The sequence below is a fragment of the Haematobia irritans genome, chromosome 3 (assembly GCF_050003625.1).
Source record: "Haematobia irritans isolate KBUSLIRL chromosome 3, ASM5000362v1, whole genome shotgun sequence".
In the NCBI taxonomy this organism is placed as follows: domain Eukaryota; kingdom Metazoa; phylum Arthropoda; class Insecta; order Diptera; family Muscidae; genus Haematobia; species Haematobia irritans.
This window is the reverse complement of record NC_134399.1, coordinates 39,205,998-39,226,420: the sequence shown is the minus strand read 5'-3', so window position 1 is coordinate 39,226,420 and position 20,423 is coordinate 39,205,998. Positions and strand designations below refer to the sequence as shown.

The window sequence follows — 20,423 nt, the reverse complement described above, 5'->3', positions numbered from 1 at the left end:
AGTTTTTATCCACTTTGCCTGTAAATGTAAATATACTGGTATTTTAGACCCTCAAAAATTTGTATCGCATTTATTTCTACCGGTCCATTATGTAAGACATTGATCGGTCTACCGATTTCACTCCTTGAGGTTATCGCAAGAGCACTGAAATTGGTTGAAACTAAAAGTCAAACTTCCAGATTTTACTCCTCGTTATCGTTTAAATAATGGCTGTAAAAATCTACGAATTTAAGATTTCAAATCAAGGCTTTTTCCATCATTTACACGATATGTTTATGATTTCTCTAAAATTCAAACAAAATTGGTGCTTATAAATCCAGAATCTGATCTAGTCGTCATATTTAAATTTATCTTCGGGAAGTGTACTGGATGAATTGATCTGCTTGGGAGAATATATGTCATCAAACCCCCTTAAATTCTGCATATATTATCAAGATACCCGCACCGACGAAGAGTTTTCAAAGGAAACTATTATATTTGATTCATGGTGGTGGGTATTTAAGATTCAGCCCAGCCGAACTTACTACTGTATATACTTGTTTTTGTGTTCTATAAGTTCACTTCCTTATGTGTCTTAGCTCTCATCGCTAGTTCATTTGCATATCCCAGTACCCATATCATGCAGATAATGTCGTATTCCAGGTATTCGTTGATCATGCTTTTCCAATAATGTTTGCGGCCGAACCGTAATGTCAGCTATTGCCTTCATTGCACTCTGGCAATTTGTGAAAACGTTTAAATTTCATTGTCTCGTGTTATTTCCGAGTCATTGAACACATTCCGTTATGGCACGCTGTTCTGCCTACAGGATGGGGTCCGTTAATCGGAATAGGATCTCGGTGTCTGGGTCCTCCACCTAAACGCCCAGTCCCATCTTCGATACATCGGTATACCAGCTATTTCCCTCTGGTATCTGTTCAAGGGCCGCATTCTCTCAGGTCCATCTTACTGGTATCAGAATGTCATACGCCATTTTAATTAGATTAGGCGTACTTATATTTCTCCTCAACTTCTGAAAATTATCACAAGTTCTTTTCTTAAGAGAGAGAGCACAAACTAATTTTTTTTCTAATGTACCATATATACCAATGTACTCGAATGCATACTCTGATATTTATACATATGCATAAATATAACATAAATTCCTTTCAAGTCTTTTGTACTTACACTTGTCCCCTTCTTTCATGTACTTGAGTGGGGAACTTTTTGGGTTGTGCTTTTGCCTCAAATGAAGAAGTGCCAAGTGCATTTTTTCCTCCTATTTGTTAGGGAAATGTTTTTTTTTCGCTTTTGCCTCACTACCATGAGTTTGATTTTCACTTTTGATGCAATTTGGAAGTTGAAACGGCACAATGCCACAAGAAAAGCAAATTGTCTGCCAGTTATTAAAAGCACATGACTTTCTTTTTCCGATTTGTTCTCTTGGTGATGGTGGTGGCTTCGATTCTGGAATCCCCTTCAATTTTGCAGCCTTTTGTGTTGAGTCGGAAGAGGACCTTTAGTGGTTGAATGCAAAAGTATCAATGGTGACAAATCGAGAGAAAAAGGCGAATACTTTTGTTGGCATCTACGCAATATTACAGATAACAAGAGTACTGATAGGTCATAAGTGTTCATTTATAAAAAAAATATATATATAAAGTGCATTGTATAAAATCAAATATTTGTTGCTAATATTTCAATCGGGAAAGTTTAGTTGCTTCTGGAAGCTAGAAACGTATGTTGGAAATGAAAAAACTAAAAACGGCGCAAAGATGGCCTCATCCAACCACCAGTATGTAATTGCAATCGAATAACTTAGATCTGGGTGAAATATTGCTCCTTGTCCCCTATTTATATGTATTGAAAATCCCTTGTCGTAGCGAGTTAAACTGAAATTTTTTTCATAGGGAGAGTACATCAGTATCTGGATTTATATGAACCATTTTTGTTAGAGTTTTAGAAGAATCCTAAACTTCTCGTCTATGCCTTCAATGAAAATTTGAAATTTTCATATTATTTTAAATCTTTATTCTATGGATTTTTTCCCACATTACTCGAATGAAATCGATAAGTCGAGAAATTTTACTTGTATATTCGAGAAATTTGGATAATCAGAAGTTAAATCGCCATAAACAAATTTATCATATCTTTCTATAAACCATACATCTATTTTTGCAATTTCAGGCCAATTGCATACAAATTACGATGTCTAGATATCCATGAATTTAAAAACTAATATCGTTTTAAAACATATGAACCAAATTCGATTTACACATTTATAGAGCCAAAAGGCTTCTGGATTTCTATTTTCAAAAAAATCGAATACAAAGTGAAGTGTCTCGAATCTCAATACATCAAATTGGGTATCGGTCTATATTGGGGATTAACGAAATACCGCTGGATTTCAAATTTTAGGCATATCGGATGAAAATTTTAGCTTCCATTCCCTTCAGAAGTCTAATTGGGATATCAGTCCATATAGGGGCTATATTAAAACCTGGACCGATATAGCCCATCTTCGAACTTTGGCACCTCTCTTAACGAACTGAAGGTACATCTATATGTCTAATTTCAAGCAATTCGGATGAAAATTACTGCTTACATGTTCTACAGAAGTCCATAAGGGGCACGATGCCAAAACATGGACCGATACGTAACAAATTTGACACAGCTCTTTACGAGTCTAAAGTACCTCTAGATTTTAAATTTCAAGCATTCACTTAAGATGTCAAATCGGGAGATCGGTCTATATGGAGGCTATATCGAAACATGGACTAATATATACCAAATTTAACACCTTCATAAACCAGATTTCAAATTTCAAGGAAATCTGATGAAAATTGTGGCTTCCATACTATCAAGAAGTCAAATCGAGAGATCGGTTGATTGATCTTCCTCGGTTAAGGGCTATATCGAAACATGGACCAATATAGCTCATCTTCAATCGTGACCCGCCTTTAGACAAAGGACGAGAAGACTGTAGCACGATTACAACCGACTAACATCCATAGAGACAAGGACATCTGTATGTATACTTTATATAATCGGAGATCAATATTTCGATGTGTTACAAATGGAATGACAAACTTATTATAGGTTTAGGTTTAGGTTAGGTGGCAGCCCGATATATGAGGCTCACTTAGACTATTCAGTCCATTGTGATACCACATTGGTGAACTTCTCTCTTATCACTGAGTGCTGCCCGATTCCATTGCACCACGGTGGCTCCCACAAACTTATTATACTCCCATAACCATTCCATGGTAGTGGTTATAAAATGGCAAACTACAAACAAATTTTTGCATGGTTATTAATAGGCATAAACTGACACCGCACAATGGATCCAAAACAACTATTTGCATCGTATACCAAATTTCAACTCGGTCATATGAAATTTGCTTCTCCATGAAGCTCAAGAAGTCAAATCTGGGATCGGTTTATAGGAGACTTTTTATAATTATGGGCTATAGATCAATTGTTGCATATCTGTTAGAGATTGGAAACTGACATCACATATCGAATTTTAACCAAATCCAAACCAAATTGCTACCTCAGGAAGCCCAAAACTGGGTCTACAACTAAAAGAGTATGATTAGTCCCTATGCATACCATCAGACCTTCATCAATAATAACTTATTTTGTCAATTTAAAAACCGATCGCTTGTTTCATTCGGAACTTAGCTTGATTTCAACCGACGGACTGACGGACATCGCTACATCGGGGTAGCTTAGGTGAGGTGGCAGTCCGATATTTCAGGCTCTCTAAGACTATTCAGTCCACTGTGACACCACAGCTAAACTATTTTAAAAGAAGAATGAACTACTAAAGCGTTGTGTTGACTGTGGAGTCGAGCCAATTTTGCTCGACCCTGACTCCAGCATTTTTCATCAACTCGACTCCGGGTAATATAACTAAATCTCAATTATTAGAGTTCATTTGTAATTCTATTGTGGAGAGTACCAATAATTGATCTATACAAATTATCTTATTTATTTATGTGTACAAAAGAGGTCTAAATTTCACATTTGACGCCAATGGTTACAATGTTCAATAAATAAAAATATGAAATAAATCTATATAGATGCCTCGTCAGAATATGAGCAGATTTTTCAACGATCCGAATTTTGGTCAAATTGAATGAATGTGAGGGATTCTATGCGCTCATGAATAGGTTTATATAACACAAATTGTACACCCAGAAAAAAGTGACCCCTTCTTTAAGTTAAAATGAACATATTGTTAGTGCTATAGAAGATTACATTTGGCCAACTTTGAGTTCTATCGGTTGATAAATAAGGGTTTTATAGCCAAATTTAGAAAAATTGGCCAGTACATATATATGGGAGCTATAGCTAAATTTGAACCGATTTGAATGATTTTTTGCATATATAGTTAGTGCTATAGAAGATTACATTTAGCCAACTTTGAGTAAGATCGGTTAATAAATAAGTGTTTTATGACCTCATTTGGCACAATCGGGCGATACATATATCTGTGGTCACAACCCATAACAGCCTAAGTCTGTTTTTCAATATTTTCAGTACAGGAGTTTAAAGTTTTGAATCTTCACTGAAAATCAGGAGAAGGTGTTTTTTGGAAAACTTTGCTAAAGATTCCTAGAAGTAATACAAACATGAAAAATTTAGAGCAAATAAATTTAGATACGCTGAATACGATGGTGCTAATAACTCAATTGTGTCCTAACTCGAGTTCGGCTGTTAAGGGTTGTGACCACAGATATATGGGAGCTATATCTACATTTGATCCGATTTCTTCCAACTTCAATAGCGTTCGTTCTTGTGCCCAAAAAACTCCCTGTACCAAATTTCAACAAAATCGGTTAATAATTGCGACCGGAATCCTGTGAACAACAAATACATAGACAGACGGACGGACGGACACCAAGCGCTAGATCGACTCAAGAGGTGGTTCTGAGTCGATGGGTATATATTTTATGGGGTCTAAAATCAATATTTCTAGTAGGCAAACCCAGAAAAAAATGACCCCTTCTTTAAGTTAAAATGAACTCATTGTGAAGAAAGTAGAACTTCGTATAGCACCAAAGACATTTTTATTTTTTGGACTCTGTGTTCCTTAACTCAAAAATGGCCATAGACTGCCGCAAATCTCTCAACGAGATGGCTGAGCAGTACAATATTCACCTAATATGGGTGCCTGGCCATAGGAACATACCGGGGAACTGTGAAGCAGATGTGTTAGCAAGGCTAGGAACTACCTTACATATTCCAGGGGAACTAGAATCTGTTGGTATGCCTCTGGCCACCTGCAAGCTCTTACTGCGTGAGAAGGCTGTTATGATGGCCAATATTCGATGGGAAAATTGCAAGGGTTGTAACGACACCAAGCAAATATGGCCCCATTTAAACTTAAACCGCACACTAGATATGCTAGTGTTCTCAAGGCGTCAGATAGCACTCCTAATATCTGCTATAACGGGTCGCTGCCTGATAGGCGAATTTGCAAAAACTATAGGTGCGAAGTATAATGACTATTGTATAAGCTGTCATGACGTGGAGGAAAAGGAATCAATTAAACACCTCTTGTGTGAGTGTCCTGCTTTTTGTGTAAGGCGTAAGCGAATTTTAGGAGCATATAGCTTTAGATTACTGGCTGACCTAGAAAACGTTAACTTAAGCTGTTTGTTAATGTTTTTGGAGCAATCTGGTTGGTTCCACAAAAGTAAATAATAGAGAAGGTTTGTAGCATACAACGTTCTAGGAATTCCTAATAGTGGCAAGTCTGCTCTGAACCAATATGTAGTGGCACGCATCTGGTATCCGGCCTCTGCTCGTCGGCTATCGGTGGGGTTCAAACTTAACTACCAGGTTCAGTATGTGCCAAAAAAAAACCACAGAATAACTATTACTTAAAATATGCGTGCGATAAAATAAGATGGATAGGATAGAAAGAATCGGGAAAAATTAAGAAAACTCGATGCTAAGCAGATGTGCGGATGTTGACATCTGATATTACCCCTCCCAACCTTGACCATGAGCCGTATGCAATGAATTTATACATGGTCCCAAACAACCTTCAACCCATCTCCCAGTTAGGAAATCAAAAAATAAATATTTAGTGCTCCATAATCATTTATTCAACCGAATAATTCAAAGAAAACATTTCATCTTAAAATCAAGGCAACTTGCAAAGGAATTCAAGTAAATTTCGAAATAATCCAAAAGCATTTAATACGAAACGAAATTTGTAAAAAAAAAATACTGAATTATATCAATATAAAATTTCCTTAACACTAATCAATATATTCCTAATATTCTATTTTATCCAAAAAAAAAAATGCAAAGCAAGAAAAAAAAATAACACACTATTGATATGCAGAGATCGGTTATTTCACGAATAATTACAGAAACAAAATAGCTGAAAAAGAATATATCCAGTTCGGATATCATGGTATATATAAATATGTATATGTATATGAGTGGTTAAATATATTTGTACCGCGAAAAATCCAATAATATTCAAAGATAAACCGAAATCATTTTTAATAACGAAAAAAAAAGTAAATTAAACCAAAACAGATTTAAATTAATTTTTAACTTTTACTTTTACTAATTTTTAGGTTTTCCGAAATTTAAAATAATAAAAAAACGGAAAAAATCAAGTTTAAGCAAAATATAAAATTATTTTTTTTCAACACGATAGGATTCGATAGCAAAACCCTCTCTCACACTAGGGCTTAGGATCAAGATATTGAATCTCAATTTCCAAGATACGCGTTATTTTAAATTGTCGAATCATAAAAAAACGAGAAAACCGAAAATTAAAGAAAATTAATTTTCACTCAACTGAGCCGGGATTCGATAGTGTGGCTTTATACGTCCATACAACAACAACAATACAAGATACACTTTACATATAATCAAAATCAAAACTTTGTCACCATTATCGAGATCTTATATCAATCACTGCTATTTTTACTTTCAAAATCATATATAACAATTTTTAATAAGATAAAAATGCGTTACTTTGCACAAAAGAAATAAAAATCACATCACCCAAGCCGGGCTCGAACCTACGACCTCACGATTGCAAGCCGCGAATCTTACCACTAGGCTAACTAATGACTTATGGGTGGTTGGCCAAATGCACAATTATAATGAGTGGCAAATACTGTTTTTAATTACACTAAAATATATATTCACCACACCATCATAAAAGTCCGTAATAAATAATATTTGATTTTATATAAATAAAAAAGTATTAATTTTATTAATTAACAAAACAACATAATAAAAAAAAATAAAACCAAAATGAAATTAAAAACAAGGAAATTGAAAATAAAAAAAAAAAAATTAAATGACCGAAAGCGGGCTCGATCCCCCAACCTTATGGTTGGAAGTCGTGAGTGCTCTCACTGGGCTATCAACGGATTTTTTGTTCTTTGGCAAACTAACTATGTCAGCATTGGGTGACTTTTGATCGTGGTTACATGTAAAAGTTATTCACCTACACACCCAACATCAATATTAGGAGAAAATTCCCCTTCTTGGTGACTTTGCAAAATAATGATTTTTGTTGCAAAACTAAAACCAGTGTTTTGATGGTTGGTAATGCCGGGAATATGTATAGGAAAAGGAAATAAATGACTTACTACTTATTGGTTCCAACGTTGAAGGATCCTTCATGGGATATCCGGTAAATCACTGAATTTTTGAATTTGGTTTATATTGGTGTTGGTGTCGCAAATGTTGAAATATAATTGTATTTAATTGTCTTTGTGGTTTTTGGTTGATTTAAATAATCAATTTACGACCGATTTTCACTCACATACATACGAAACCGAAACGATTTAAAAACACGATATCTGCATATTTACAAAACTTTAACTAAAAAAAATTAAAATAACTACTTTTAAACTAAGAACTTTTCCGGATTCAATTCAAATTTACTGTCTTTGTTTTACTTTAAACCGGACAGCAAAAACTATAAAAACTGTAGCGAACACTTTTCTTTTCACACAATCACTCCACAATATTCGTGGTTCGATCTGGACCAGCCAATAAATCTATGGTATCCTCAGGAGAAAATAATAAAGATCATATAGGGGTCAATTCGGAAAATGTTGCGGGTTTTTCGCTGAGGGTTGCCCGTACCCATGCAGAGTGCTTCCAAGTCGGATATGCCCAAGGAAAATTCAAAAAAATAAGATGCCTAAAACACAAACAAGGTTTCCAAAAATAAGCATCGATGCTTGGATGGGACGAAACCAATACATGTATATTACCTTTTAGCGAAATAAAACAGCTTATGGTTTACCTGCGCTCCTGGTATGGAAAAATGGTAAACCCGGTAAAATCAGGATAATTTTGTCCTGGCCCAAATCACAGGCGGGTGAAATGACTATTGGAGGCCAAAATACAGGAGAAATGCCACCGAATATCCTCTGGGAAAAATCCAAAAACCAAGGAATGTCCACAAATAGAAGAAATTTCGTCCAAATCCAATTTATCTCGTCCTAATTAATAACATACAAGTTTTCAATCCAAAGAACAAAGCACAGTCAATTCTTTTATTTTCATACTTACAAAATGAAAATACAAATTTTTAGTTCAGGATACAAAAAATTTAAATGTTCGCTGCGCTGTCCGATTTCAAATTGAACAATTGACGAGATAAACTGAGAATTTGGGCAAAAGAACTCCTATTTATAGCAAGAGAACGCAATGGAAAGCCAGCGTTAGTAGGCTGGATTTTTCCAAAAAAAATGTTGGAAAATTACTGCTATTTCGAAAATGGCATGAATACCCACAAACCCAAAAAAAAAAAAAAAACATATTCAAGAAACGCGATCAATAAATCAAGCTAGCAATTCTAGCGTTATCAATAGAGGGAATCATTATGAAAATAGTCAAGTCGTCCTTCAAGCTTTCGATAGCCCAGTGGACAACACCTTCGACTATGGTCACACACGCCCAGGTTCGGATCCTGGCAAAAACTCATTTTAGGATACTATTTTTTTTATTTTATTTTATTTTATTTTACTTTATTTCATTTTATTTTATTTCATTTCTCCGAAAATATACTTAATTTACATCTATCTCATTCTGTAACACTACCTTCAACCTGCGTCTACCATATCGTAGACTAAGTTTTAAGTACTATTCAAATCCAAGCTTTATTTATGAAATCATAAAACCAATATTATAACCAAATTATTCGAATTACATGAAAGTGAAACAAAATGAATCCAAGTGCTACAAGCGACCCTACAATTCCCCCCCGCTAAAATCAGGTTTGGGGATCCGGAGGAGACACAAAGCTGATCCCGCTTGTAGCAAGAGGGATCAAATGAATCCAAAATTAAAACTATTGCCTTATATCTTTTGCATGATAAATACCAATTGCACGACCGTTCAAGTCTTCTAACTCATAGTAAACGTTGCCAATTTTCTTCCTTATTCTGGCCTTCAGGAAAGGTGGAGCCAATTTTGCATTATAACCCTTTTCAAAGTTGCTTTGTTTGAAATTCCTCCTATATACCTCCTGACCTTCAACGTAATTCACCACTCTGGAACGCAAGTTATACTGCCTCTCGTTTTGCTCCTGCCTTTTTGCCATATTCCTAGAGGCATTCTTTCTAACAATATCCAAAGTATCATCCCTATCATAGCGAACACCACGATCCTCTAGCATTTCAAGCCTTCGCAAAAGGGAGTATGTCTTACCGTTTGTGATCATATTCTGACCAAAGCCATATAATAAGGTGAGCTACCAATGGATGTGTGAAACGAAGATCGCAGAGAACAACTGATGCTGCTAAGGTATTCATCCCAAGAGCTATGGTCGTGCTTAAGGTAGGATCTAATCGCAGCTAGTACTGAACGATTCACTCGCTCCGAAGCATTAGCTTGGGGCGAATGTACCGCAGTACAAACATGATTGACACCATACGTTCCCATTAACTTCGCAAACTGAGAAGATTTAAATTGTGACCCGTTGTCGGATACAACAGTTTCGGGGGTACCAAAAGTGTGAAACAGTTCTTGCTCCATATATTTAACGACAACATCCGCAGTGAACTTCTTCACAGGCTTCAGAAAACAAAATTTACTGAAATGATCGACAACAATAAAAATTCCAATATTCCCTGCCTTGGAACGTGGGTAAGGACCGAGGAAATCAACGTATAATTTTTGGAAAAATCTGAATGTCTCGCTAGTCTTCCCCATGGGTGGTCGCATAGTAAAATTGGGATGTTTCGTACTCTTGCAAATCTCACACGAGTTAATGTACTCGCGAACATCGTTCACCAGATTAGGCCAAAAATAAAAACGACGAATCCTCTCCAAGGTCTTGTTTATACCGCAGTGGGACGAAAGTGGACTATCATGTGCCTTCCTAAGAAGCTCCAAAACTAACTCTTTGGGAACCCATAGTTTCCAAGCGAAATCATCTCGCAATTGATCTCCGGTGCAGTGTTCTGTCCGTCTGTAAAGAAAGCCATCGACTATCTTTAAATCTGGCGTCTTGTCAATTGTCTTACCAACTCTATCTAGTAAATCCAAATATTGCTGGCTTTTGAAATGTTCGGAATTCAAATCCACGAAAACTCCAGTCCTGTCTACATCGGACAATTCGAATATCTCGAGTTCGGACAAATCCTCACAGTTAGTACGCGAAAGTGCATCAGGAACTATATTTCTCGAACCTTTACGGTGCTCAATTTGAAACTTAAACCCTTGAAGCTTTAATGCCCATCGTGCCAACCTTGAATTGAGATCTGTTTGGGACATGAGCCACTTCAGTGAAGCGTGATCGGTCACTATAGTAAACTCATGTCCTTCCACATAAGCTCTAAATTTTTTTATGCTTAGCACAGCAGCTAAACATTCCTGTTCGGTGACTGTATATTTGCGTTGGGCTTGGTTCAGTTTCTTTGACATAAAGGCAATAGGAACTTCATCACCCTCCGCTGATTTTTGCACCAAAACGCCTCCTATACCAGTACTGCTAGCATCGCAATGAATATAAAATGGTTGCGAAAAATCTGGACTATGCAGCACTGGGGCGGTTGACATTATGGACTTTAATTCTTCAAAAGCTTTTTGAGCTTCTTCATTCCATACAAATTTCCTGTTAGCCTTTTGTAAATCCGTTAAAGGACTAGTAACCGACGCGTAATTCCTGATAAACTTTCGGTACCAACCAGACATACCCAAAAATCGTCTGAGTTGCTTAACAGACCGAGGTGTCGGGAAATCAACAATCGCTGAAACTTTCTCTGGATCTGTCTGAATAACCCCATGTCCAATAAGGTGACCAAGATAACGAACTTCAGGAACACAAAATTTCGACTTTTCAATATTGATTGTCAACCCTGCACTTTTGATCTGTTGCGAGATAATTAGCAAAACCTCTAAATGACGATCGAAAGAATCGGATACTATTAACAAATCGTCCAGATAGACAAACACCTCCGTTCGCAAATTCGCCGATACCACCTTGTCCATCAGCCGTGACATGGTCTGAGGAGCATTGCATAAGCCAAAAGGCATAACTTTAAATTGATACAAGGGGCGGCCAGGAACGGTAAATGCTGTCTTATCTTTCGACGATTTGTTAAGAGGAATTTGCCAGAAGGCGTCCTTAAGGTCCAAGCTCGTTATGTACTCAGCACGAGGAAGTCGACTCAAAATGCCGTCAATATTGGGCAGAGGATAAGCATCCTTGACGGTAACTGAATTTACTTTCCGGCTGTCCAAACAGAGTCGAACTTTCCCCGGCTTGCGTACTAGAACCATGGGAGAAGACCACGCGCTATCTGACTCCTCTATGATGTCCATTGCTAGCATCCGATCAACCTCGTCATAAATTAGTTTCTCCATAGCAGGCGAAACGGGAAAATGGCGTTGCTTGATCGGCGTAGCATTACCTACATCAATCGTGTGAGAAATAACAGAGGTACGACCAAGTCCTTGCCTCGCAAACGATGGTATCATATCAACCACAGCCTGTAAACGACGTTTATCTAAATCTGACAATGGCTGTTGAATAGAAATCTCAGAAACCTGATTTGGACTAGGTCGCAAAACTAAAGAAGATAGTAAATCGGGCGGCAATAAATTAAACATTTTCCAGAAATCCATACCTAAATATAGATTTTGAGACAAATCCGGTACAATATAAAGGGAAATAGCTTTCGAAACTCCTTTAAATTCAATATCAGTATCCACTTTGCCCAGAACAGTAATACCCTTACCATCTGCGGTATGAACAAACGTCCTAAATCTCCTAAAAACCCGTTTAGAATCCAAAAATTCTTTAGCAGCATCAGATCCCAAACAGCTTACAGTTGCACCCGTGTCCAATAAACCACTAATAGTCCTACCAAAAAGTACAACAGGAGCATATGGCCTAACATCATCGTGTTTATCAGAACCAACAGACAGAAGTTCCCTACGCGTATGTTTAATAACACTCCAGAAATCACGCATACGCTCCGTAGAACGAAATTGCTTTTTAGTGAGTGGTGAACTGTTAAAAATATCAGCCCGTTTAGCCTCATACTCAGCTAAACGTACATGGAAAGGCTTAAAGTAAGTCGGTGGATGTTTCCCAACTTCACCCCTTTTAGGTGAAAATCGATTAAAATTGGTCAAATCAGAAGAAACGTAATCGCTATTAACTTGATTATTAGCATCAGTTAAATAGAATTTGTCGATATAATTGGTTTTAAAATTTTTACTGGGGAAATAGAAATCGGAAAATCAGTTCCAGTATTCGGTCGTATAATTGGATCTTCAACATAAAAAGATTTTAATCGGTGTTCGTGCTCGATGATTTCGTCAGTTTGCGTGCACTTTTCAGCGCACTGGGCTGGCCGTTTTTTGGATTACAGGTGGAACAATTAGGTTTATAAATATTTGGAGCACCACATCCAAAGCAAAATATAGACCGATCTTCCAGACAATCCTGGTAACGGTGGCCACTTTTACGGCAATTCCAACAAACTAATGAAATAGCGGATATTTCATCAAAATCCCCTAAAAGATCATCTGAATCTGCCAATAATTCATGAACGTTCTTACGAAAATTTGTCGGTTTTGACGGAAAATGTCTCTTACTAATATCCTGTAAAAAAAATTCTCTACGACGGCATATATCCCTCAAATGCGCTATGGAATCAATCCGAACATTGAGTATCTCATGCTGGATCTCCGGTAAAAGATTTCGCCTAAGAATTTCGACAAGAATCTTCTCGTCTAAAGGCTGAGACAACCTGTCACTAATATTGACAATGGCCTCGTAGAACGAATCAAAACTCTCATTCGACATTTGCTTTCGATCACGAATCAGTTCTCTCCAATCAACATCAGTACGAGAGTCTTTATATTGGGTTTTCAAAGCCGAACATAAACTAGACCAACGAATAGTTGAAACAGATTTATGGTATCTCCAGTACCACTCGCTAGCCTTTGCCTCAAATAATGTAGAAATATGTTGACAAAGCAATTCGAAATTACCTCCAAGGGTTTCCCTAGTCAAAGCCTCTACTCTATAGAGAAAATTTTCAATAGACATCCCATTTCGGTCACCAGAAAACTTGAGTTTCCAGTTACTAATAATGTGACCAACTTTATCAGGCCGAATAGACGAATCTAAACTCGGGGTATTAGAAACATTTGAGCCGGCCAGATTTCGAGCTGGCAAATTTGACGACCGGTTCGTATCATTTGGTATCCCTAACAATTGTTCCAAAGTTTGAACTGACAAAGGATCTGCAGGAGAAGTATTAATAGGCCGAGAATTCGACGCTACAGGTGACGAAATTTGATTTGTGTGAGGGGGTTGATTAAATCGACTTAAACTGGACTGAATGCTTGAATCAATCATTCTAGCTAATTGTTCTGTAATTCGGTTCATCATCTCTTCCTGTTGAGCATTTACAGCAGCAGTAATCAAGCTACGAATATTTTCCTGATCAACTGTACGATTCATCACCGGAGACTGAGTGTCCCCCACGCCTAATGTTTCCTGGACAACAGATCTCTCTTGACCCTGAATTTGTGACGACGGTGAAGTTTCGCCAGCAGCCTGTAAACCTACACGACTGGTATCAAAATCTAAAGCTCTCTGCGATTGAAGACGAGTCATCATAGGCGAAGGTTGGTTAGCTACAGTTATTATCACACCACAGGAAGGGCAATTTTTATTTTTCTTAATATATTTAGCAAGACACGACTTGTGAAAAGTATGTGAACAAGATGAAGCAATGCCATAAAGTGGACTAGTAATCAAATGATTACAAAGTGGACATTCAGATCCAGTAGGCAATGACAAATTTCCCGTATCTTGCGACATTCCAAAAGAAACAAAATAAAACCTTAAAAAAATAAATCCGGAACAAAATATAATTACAAAATAACCTAAATTTCAAATTCCAAAAAAAAAAATTAAAATTCCAACAAAATTCTTATAAACACCTAATAATTATAAATAATATTAGCAGTGAGTGGTGAAATAAATACGGTAGATACTCGACAGAAAAAACTGAACAATATCATAAAATTTGAAATCCATCACTGGTGATGGGTTGAGAATTATTTTGCATCGAAAATTTCTTAAAAATAGAAGAAAATTAAAACAAAAGCCATAGACGGTACTAAATTGAAAAAAATAAATCCAATTAAGTAATTTCCTGTCTTGCTTAGAAAAGTATTAGAAGAGAATCATGTTTCCTAAAACTACGTAAACGGTTTGCTACTAGCTTAATGTATCCAATAACAAAAATCCTGAAAACTAGCTCTTTTAAAAAACATAAAACCAAAAACGATGAGGGTACTATAAATGTTATCATAAACGAAGACGGTTTGCCATTAGCCATATGAAATCCAATAACAACTATTCCGGAATTCGTCAATGAAAAGATCTATAACACAAAAATATAGAGTATAAGATATAATAGATCGGTTTGAGCACAAAGCCTAAGAAGTTGCAAGCCAAAATTACGACAATCTATCATTCCTATACACCAGGTGAAAAAAAAATAGTTAAAAAAAGAAATGGAGAAAAAAAAATCTAGGTGAAGCCACACGAAATATTTTGAATTATATTCAAAGATGGAAAAAAAAGTAATTTAAAAATTTAAACTGTGTTGGCCACACTTGTTGGGCGCCATAAATAATAAATTATCTGTAGCATACAACGTTCTAGGAATTCCTAATAGTGGCAAGTCTGCTCTGAACCAATATGTAGTGGCACGCATCTGGTATCCGGCCTCTGCTCGTCGGCTATCGGTGGGGTTCAAACTTAACTACCAGGTTCAGTATGTGCCAAAAAAAAACCACAGAATAACTATTACTTAAAATATGCGTGCGATAAAATAAGATGGATAGGATAGAAAGAATCGGGAAAAATTAAGAAAACTCGATGCTAAGCAGATGTGCGGATGTTGACATCTGATATTACCCCTCCCAACCTTGACCATGAGCCGTATGCAATGAATTTATACATGGTCCCAAACAACCTTCAACCCATCTCCCAGTTAGGAAATCAAAAAATAAATATTTAGTGCTCCATAATCATTTATTCAACCGAATAATTCAAAGAAAACATTTCATCTTAAAATCAAGGCAACTTGCAAAGGAATTCAAGTAAATTTCGAAATAATCCAAAAGCATTTAATACGAAACGAAATTTGTAAAAAAAAAATACTGAATTATATCAATATAAAATTTCCTTAACACTAATCAATATATTCCTAATATTCTATTTTATCCAAAAAAAAAAATGCAAAGCAAGAAAAAAAAATAACACACTATTGATATGCAGAGATCGGTTATTTCACGAATAATTACAGAAACAAAATAGCTGAAAAAGAATATATCCAGTTCGGATATCATGGTATATATAAATATGTATATGTATATGAGTGGTTAAATATATTTGTACCGCGAAAAATCCAATAATATTAAAAGATAAACCGAAATCATTTTTAATAACGAAAAAAAAGTAAATTAAACCAAAACAGATTTAAATTAATTTTTAACTTTTACTTTTACTAATTTTTAGGTTTTCCGAAATTTAAAATAATAAAAAAACGGAAAAAATCAAGTTTAAGCAAAATATAAAATTATTTTTTTTCAACACGATAGGATTCGATAGCAAAACCCTCTCTCACACTAGGGCTTAGGATCAAGATATTGAATCTCAATTTCCAAGATACGCGTTATTTTAAATTGTCGAATCATAAAAAAACGAGAAAACCGAAAATTAAAGAAAATTAATTTTCACTCAACTGAGCCGGGATTCGATAGTGTGGCTTTATACGTCCATACAACAACAACAATACAAGATACACTTTACATATAATCAAAATCAAAACTTTGTCACCATTATCGAGATCTTATATCAATCACTGCTATTTTTACTTTCAAAATCATATATAACAATTTTTAATAAGATAAAAATGCGTTACTTTGCACAAAAGAAATAAAAATCACATCACCCAAGCCGGGCTCGAACCTACGACCTCACGATTGCAAGCCGCGAATCTTACCACTAGGCTAACTAATGACTTATGGGTGGTTGGCCAAATGCACAATTATAATGAGTGGCAAATACTGTTTTTAATTACACTAAAATATATATTCACCACACCATCATAAAAGTCCGTAATAAATAATATTTGATTTTATATAAATAAAAAAGTATTAATTTTATTAATTAACAAAACAACATAATAAAAAAAAATAAAACCAAAATGAAATTAAAAACAAGGAAATTGAAAATAAAAAAAAAAAAATTAAATGACCGAAAGCGGGCTCGATCCCCCAACCTTATGGTTGGAAGTCGTGAGTGCTCTCACTGGGCTATCAACGGATTTTTTGTTCTTTGGCAAACTAACTATGTCAGCATTGGGTGACTTTTGATCGTGGTTACATGTAAAAGTTATTCACCTACACACCCAACATCAATATTAGGAGAAAATTCCCCTTCTTGGTGACTTTGCAAAATAATGATTTTTGTTGCAAAACTAAAACCAGTGTTTTGATGGTTGGTAATGCCGGGAATATGTATAGGAAAAGGAAATAAATGACTTACTACTTATTGGTTCCAACGTTGAAGGATCCTTCATGGGATATCCGGTAAATCACTGAATTTTTGAATTTGGTTTATATTGGTGTTGGTGTCGCAAATGTTGAAATATAATTGTATTTAATTGTCTTTGTGGTTTTTGGTTGATTTAAATAATCTATTTACGACCGATTTTCACTCACATACATACGAAACCGAAACGATTTAAAAACACGATATCTGCATATTTACAAAACTTTAACTAAAAAAAATTAAAATAACTACTTTTAAACTAAGAACTTTTCCGGATTCAATTCAAATTTACTGTCTTTGTTTTACTTTAAACCGGACAGCAAAAACTATAAAAACTGTAGCGAACACTTTTCTTTTCACACAATCACTCCACAATATTCGTGGTTCGATCTGGACCAGCCAATAAATCTATGGTATCCTCAGGAGAAAATAATAAAGATCATATAGGGGTCAATTCGGAAAATGTTGCGGGTTTTTCGCTGAGGGTTGCCCGTACCCATGCAGAGTGCTTCCAAGTCGGATATGCCCAAGGAAAATTCAAAAAAATAAGATGCCTAAAACACAAACAAGGTTTCCAAAAATAAGCATCGATGCTTGGATGGGACGAAACCAATACATGTATATTACCTTTTAGCGAAATAAAACAGCTTATGGTTTACCTGCGCTCCTGGTATGGAAAAATGGTAAACCCGGTAAAATCAGGATAATTTTGTCCTGGCCCAAATCACAGGCGGGTGAAATGACTATTGGAGGCCAAAATACAGGAGAAATGCCACCGAATATCCTCTGGGAAAAATCCAAAAACCAAGGAATGTCCACAAATAGAAGAAATTTCGTCCAAATCCAATTTATCTCGTCCTAATTAATAACATACAAGTTTTCAATCCAAAGAACAAAGCACAGTCAATTCTTTTATTTTCATACTTACAAAATGAAAATACAAATTTTTAGTTCAGGATACAAAAAATTTAAATGTTCGCTGCGCTGTCCGATTTCAAATTGAACAATTGACGAGATAAACTGAGAATTTGGGCAAAAGAACTCCTATTTATAGCAAGAGAACGCAATGGAAAGCCAGCGTTAGTAGGCTGGATTTTTCCAAAAAAAATGTTGGAAAATTACTGCTATTTCGAAAATGGCATGAATACCCACAAACCCAAAAAAAAAAAAAAAACATATTCAAGAAACGCGATCAATAAATCAAGCTAGCAATTCTAGCGTTATCAATAGAGGGAATCATTATGAAAATAGTCAAGTCGTCCTTCAAGCTTTCGATAGCCCAGTGGACAACACCTTCGACTATGGTCACACACGCCCAGGTTCGGATCCTGGCAAAAACTCATTTTAGGATACTATTTTTTTTATTTTATTTTATTTTATTTTACTTTATTTCATTTTATTTTATTTCATTTCTCCGAAAATATACTTAATTTACATCTATCTCATTCTGTAACACTACCTTCAACCTGCGTCTACCATATCGTAGACTAAGTTTTAAGTACTATTCAAATCCAAGCTTTATTTATGAAATCATAAAACCAATATTATAACCAAATTATTCGAATTACATGAAAGTGAAACAAAATGAATCCAAGTGCTACAAGCGACCCTACAGGTTCAGTGGTTAAGACTAGATGTGCCCATATGTAATAGGTACTTTTAGTTAAATGTGGTATCACAATGGACTGAATAGTCTAAGTGAGCCTGAAATTTAATCGGGCTGCCACTTTAACCTAACCTAACCTACATACCCTGACCACACCCAGAAAAAAGTGACCCCTTCTTTAAGTTAAAATGAACTCATTGTGAAGAAAGTAGAACTTCGTATAGCACCAAAGACATTTTTATTTTTTTGAACGATGTGATTTTCGTAGAAAATAGGTAGAATGCATTCCAAATATTAGTTAACATTTTCCTATATTTATGTACCACTATACTACAGAATGAAAAAATTTAAATGAATTGAATGGATTGATTTTATTCACATATGGATTGATTTTATTGAACTTTTTTCATTCATTTGGACAAATCTTAGATATTTGTGGTAAACCTTTTACTTAAAAATTAGAACTGCTTACCTTCATTTATAAATACAATTTATCTACTTATATAAACAATTTTTTCTTCTATAAAATACATGTTTTATTAATATAAAGGGTGATTCTTTTGAGGTTAGGATTTTCATGCATTAGTATTTGACAGATCACGTGGGATTTCAGACATGGTGTCAAAGAGAAAGATGCTCAGTATGCTTTGACATTTCATCATGAATAGACTTACTAACGAGCAACGCTTGCAAATCATTGAATTTTATTACCAAAATCAGTGGCAGAAAATCCGCTTTTTTATCGACAAATTTTGTTCAGCGATGAGGCTCATTTCTGGTTGAATGGCTACGTAAATAAGCAAAATTGCCGCATTTGGAGTGAAGAGCAACCAGAAGCCGTTCAAGAACTGCCCATGCATCCCGAAAAATGCACTGTTTGGTGTGGTTTGTACGCTGGTGGAATCATTGGACCGTATTTTTTCAAAGATGCTGTTGGACGCAACGTTACGGTGAATGGCGATCGCTATCGTTCGATGCTAACAAACTTTTTGTTGCCAAAAATGGAAGAACTGAACTTGGTTGACATGTGGTTTCAACAAGATGGCGCTAGATGCCACACAGCTCGCGATTCTATGGCCATTTTGAGGGAAAACTTCGGAGAACAATTCATCTCAAGAAATGGACCGGTAAGTTGGCCACCAAGATCATGCGATTTGACGCCTTTAGACTATTTTTTGTGGGGCTACGTCAAGTCTAAAGTCTACAGAAATAAGCCAGCAACTATTCCAGCTTTGGAAGACAACATTTCCGAAGAAATTCGGGCTATTCCGGCCGAAATGCTCGAAAAAGTTGCCCAAAATTGGACTTTCCGAATGGACCACCTAAGACGCAGCCGCGGTCAACATTTAAATGAAATTATCTTCAAAAAGTAAATGTCATGGACCAATCTAACGTTTCAAATAAAGAACCGATGAGATTTTGCAAATTTTATGCGTTTTTTTTAAAAAAAAGTTATCAAGCTCTTAACAAATCACCCTTTATATTGCCCGATTTTGCCAAATTTGGCCACAAAACCCTTATTTATCAACCGATAGTACTCAAAGTTGGCTAAATGTAATCTTCTATAGCACTAACTAGATGTGCAAAAAATCATCGAAATCGGTTCAGAGTTAGCTATAGCTCCCATATATATGTACCGCCCGATTTTTCTAAATTTGGCTATGAAACCCTTATTTATCAACCGATAGTACTCCAAGTTGGCTAAAAGTAATCTTTTATAGCACTAACTGTATGTGGAAATCATCA

The 20,423-nt window shown here is 35.7% G+C and overlaps 1 protein-coding gene and 2 long non-coding RNA genes across 3 annotated transcripts; all 3 read right to left on the bottom strand.

Annotated features, from left to right (window-relative positions):
• Positions 1-7,731: 7,731 nt before the first annotated feature.
• LOC142230493 (uncharacterized) lies at positions 7,732-8,656 on the bottom strand. Its single transcript, XR_012720709.1, has 3 exons — positions 8,548-8,656; positions 8,247-8,477; positions 7,732-8,173 (listed from the first exon to the last, which is right to left on the bottom strand). It is a non-coding gene; the product is annotated as an uncharacterized LOC142230493 (long non-coding RNA).
• Positions 8,657-9,328: 672 nt separating this feature from the next.
• Positions 9,329-9,655, bottom strand: LOC142230847 (uncharacterized). Its single transcript, XM_075301470.1, has one exon. The coding sequence runs from the start codon at positions 9,653-9,655 to the stop codon at positions 9,329-9,331; it is 327 nt and encodes a 108-aa protein (XP_075157585.1).
• Positions 9,656-17,232: 7,577 nt separating this feature from the next.
• LOC142230591 (uncharacterized) lies at positions 17,233-18,108 on the bottom strand. The gene is made up of 3 exons (XR_012720744.1): positions 18,000-18,108; positions 17,699-17,929; positions 17,233-17,625 (listed from the first exon to the last, which is right to left on the bottom strand). It is a non-coding gene; the product is annotated as an uncharacterized LOC142230591 (long non-coding RNA).
• Positions 18,109-20,423: the final 2,315 nt, after the last annotated feature.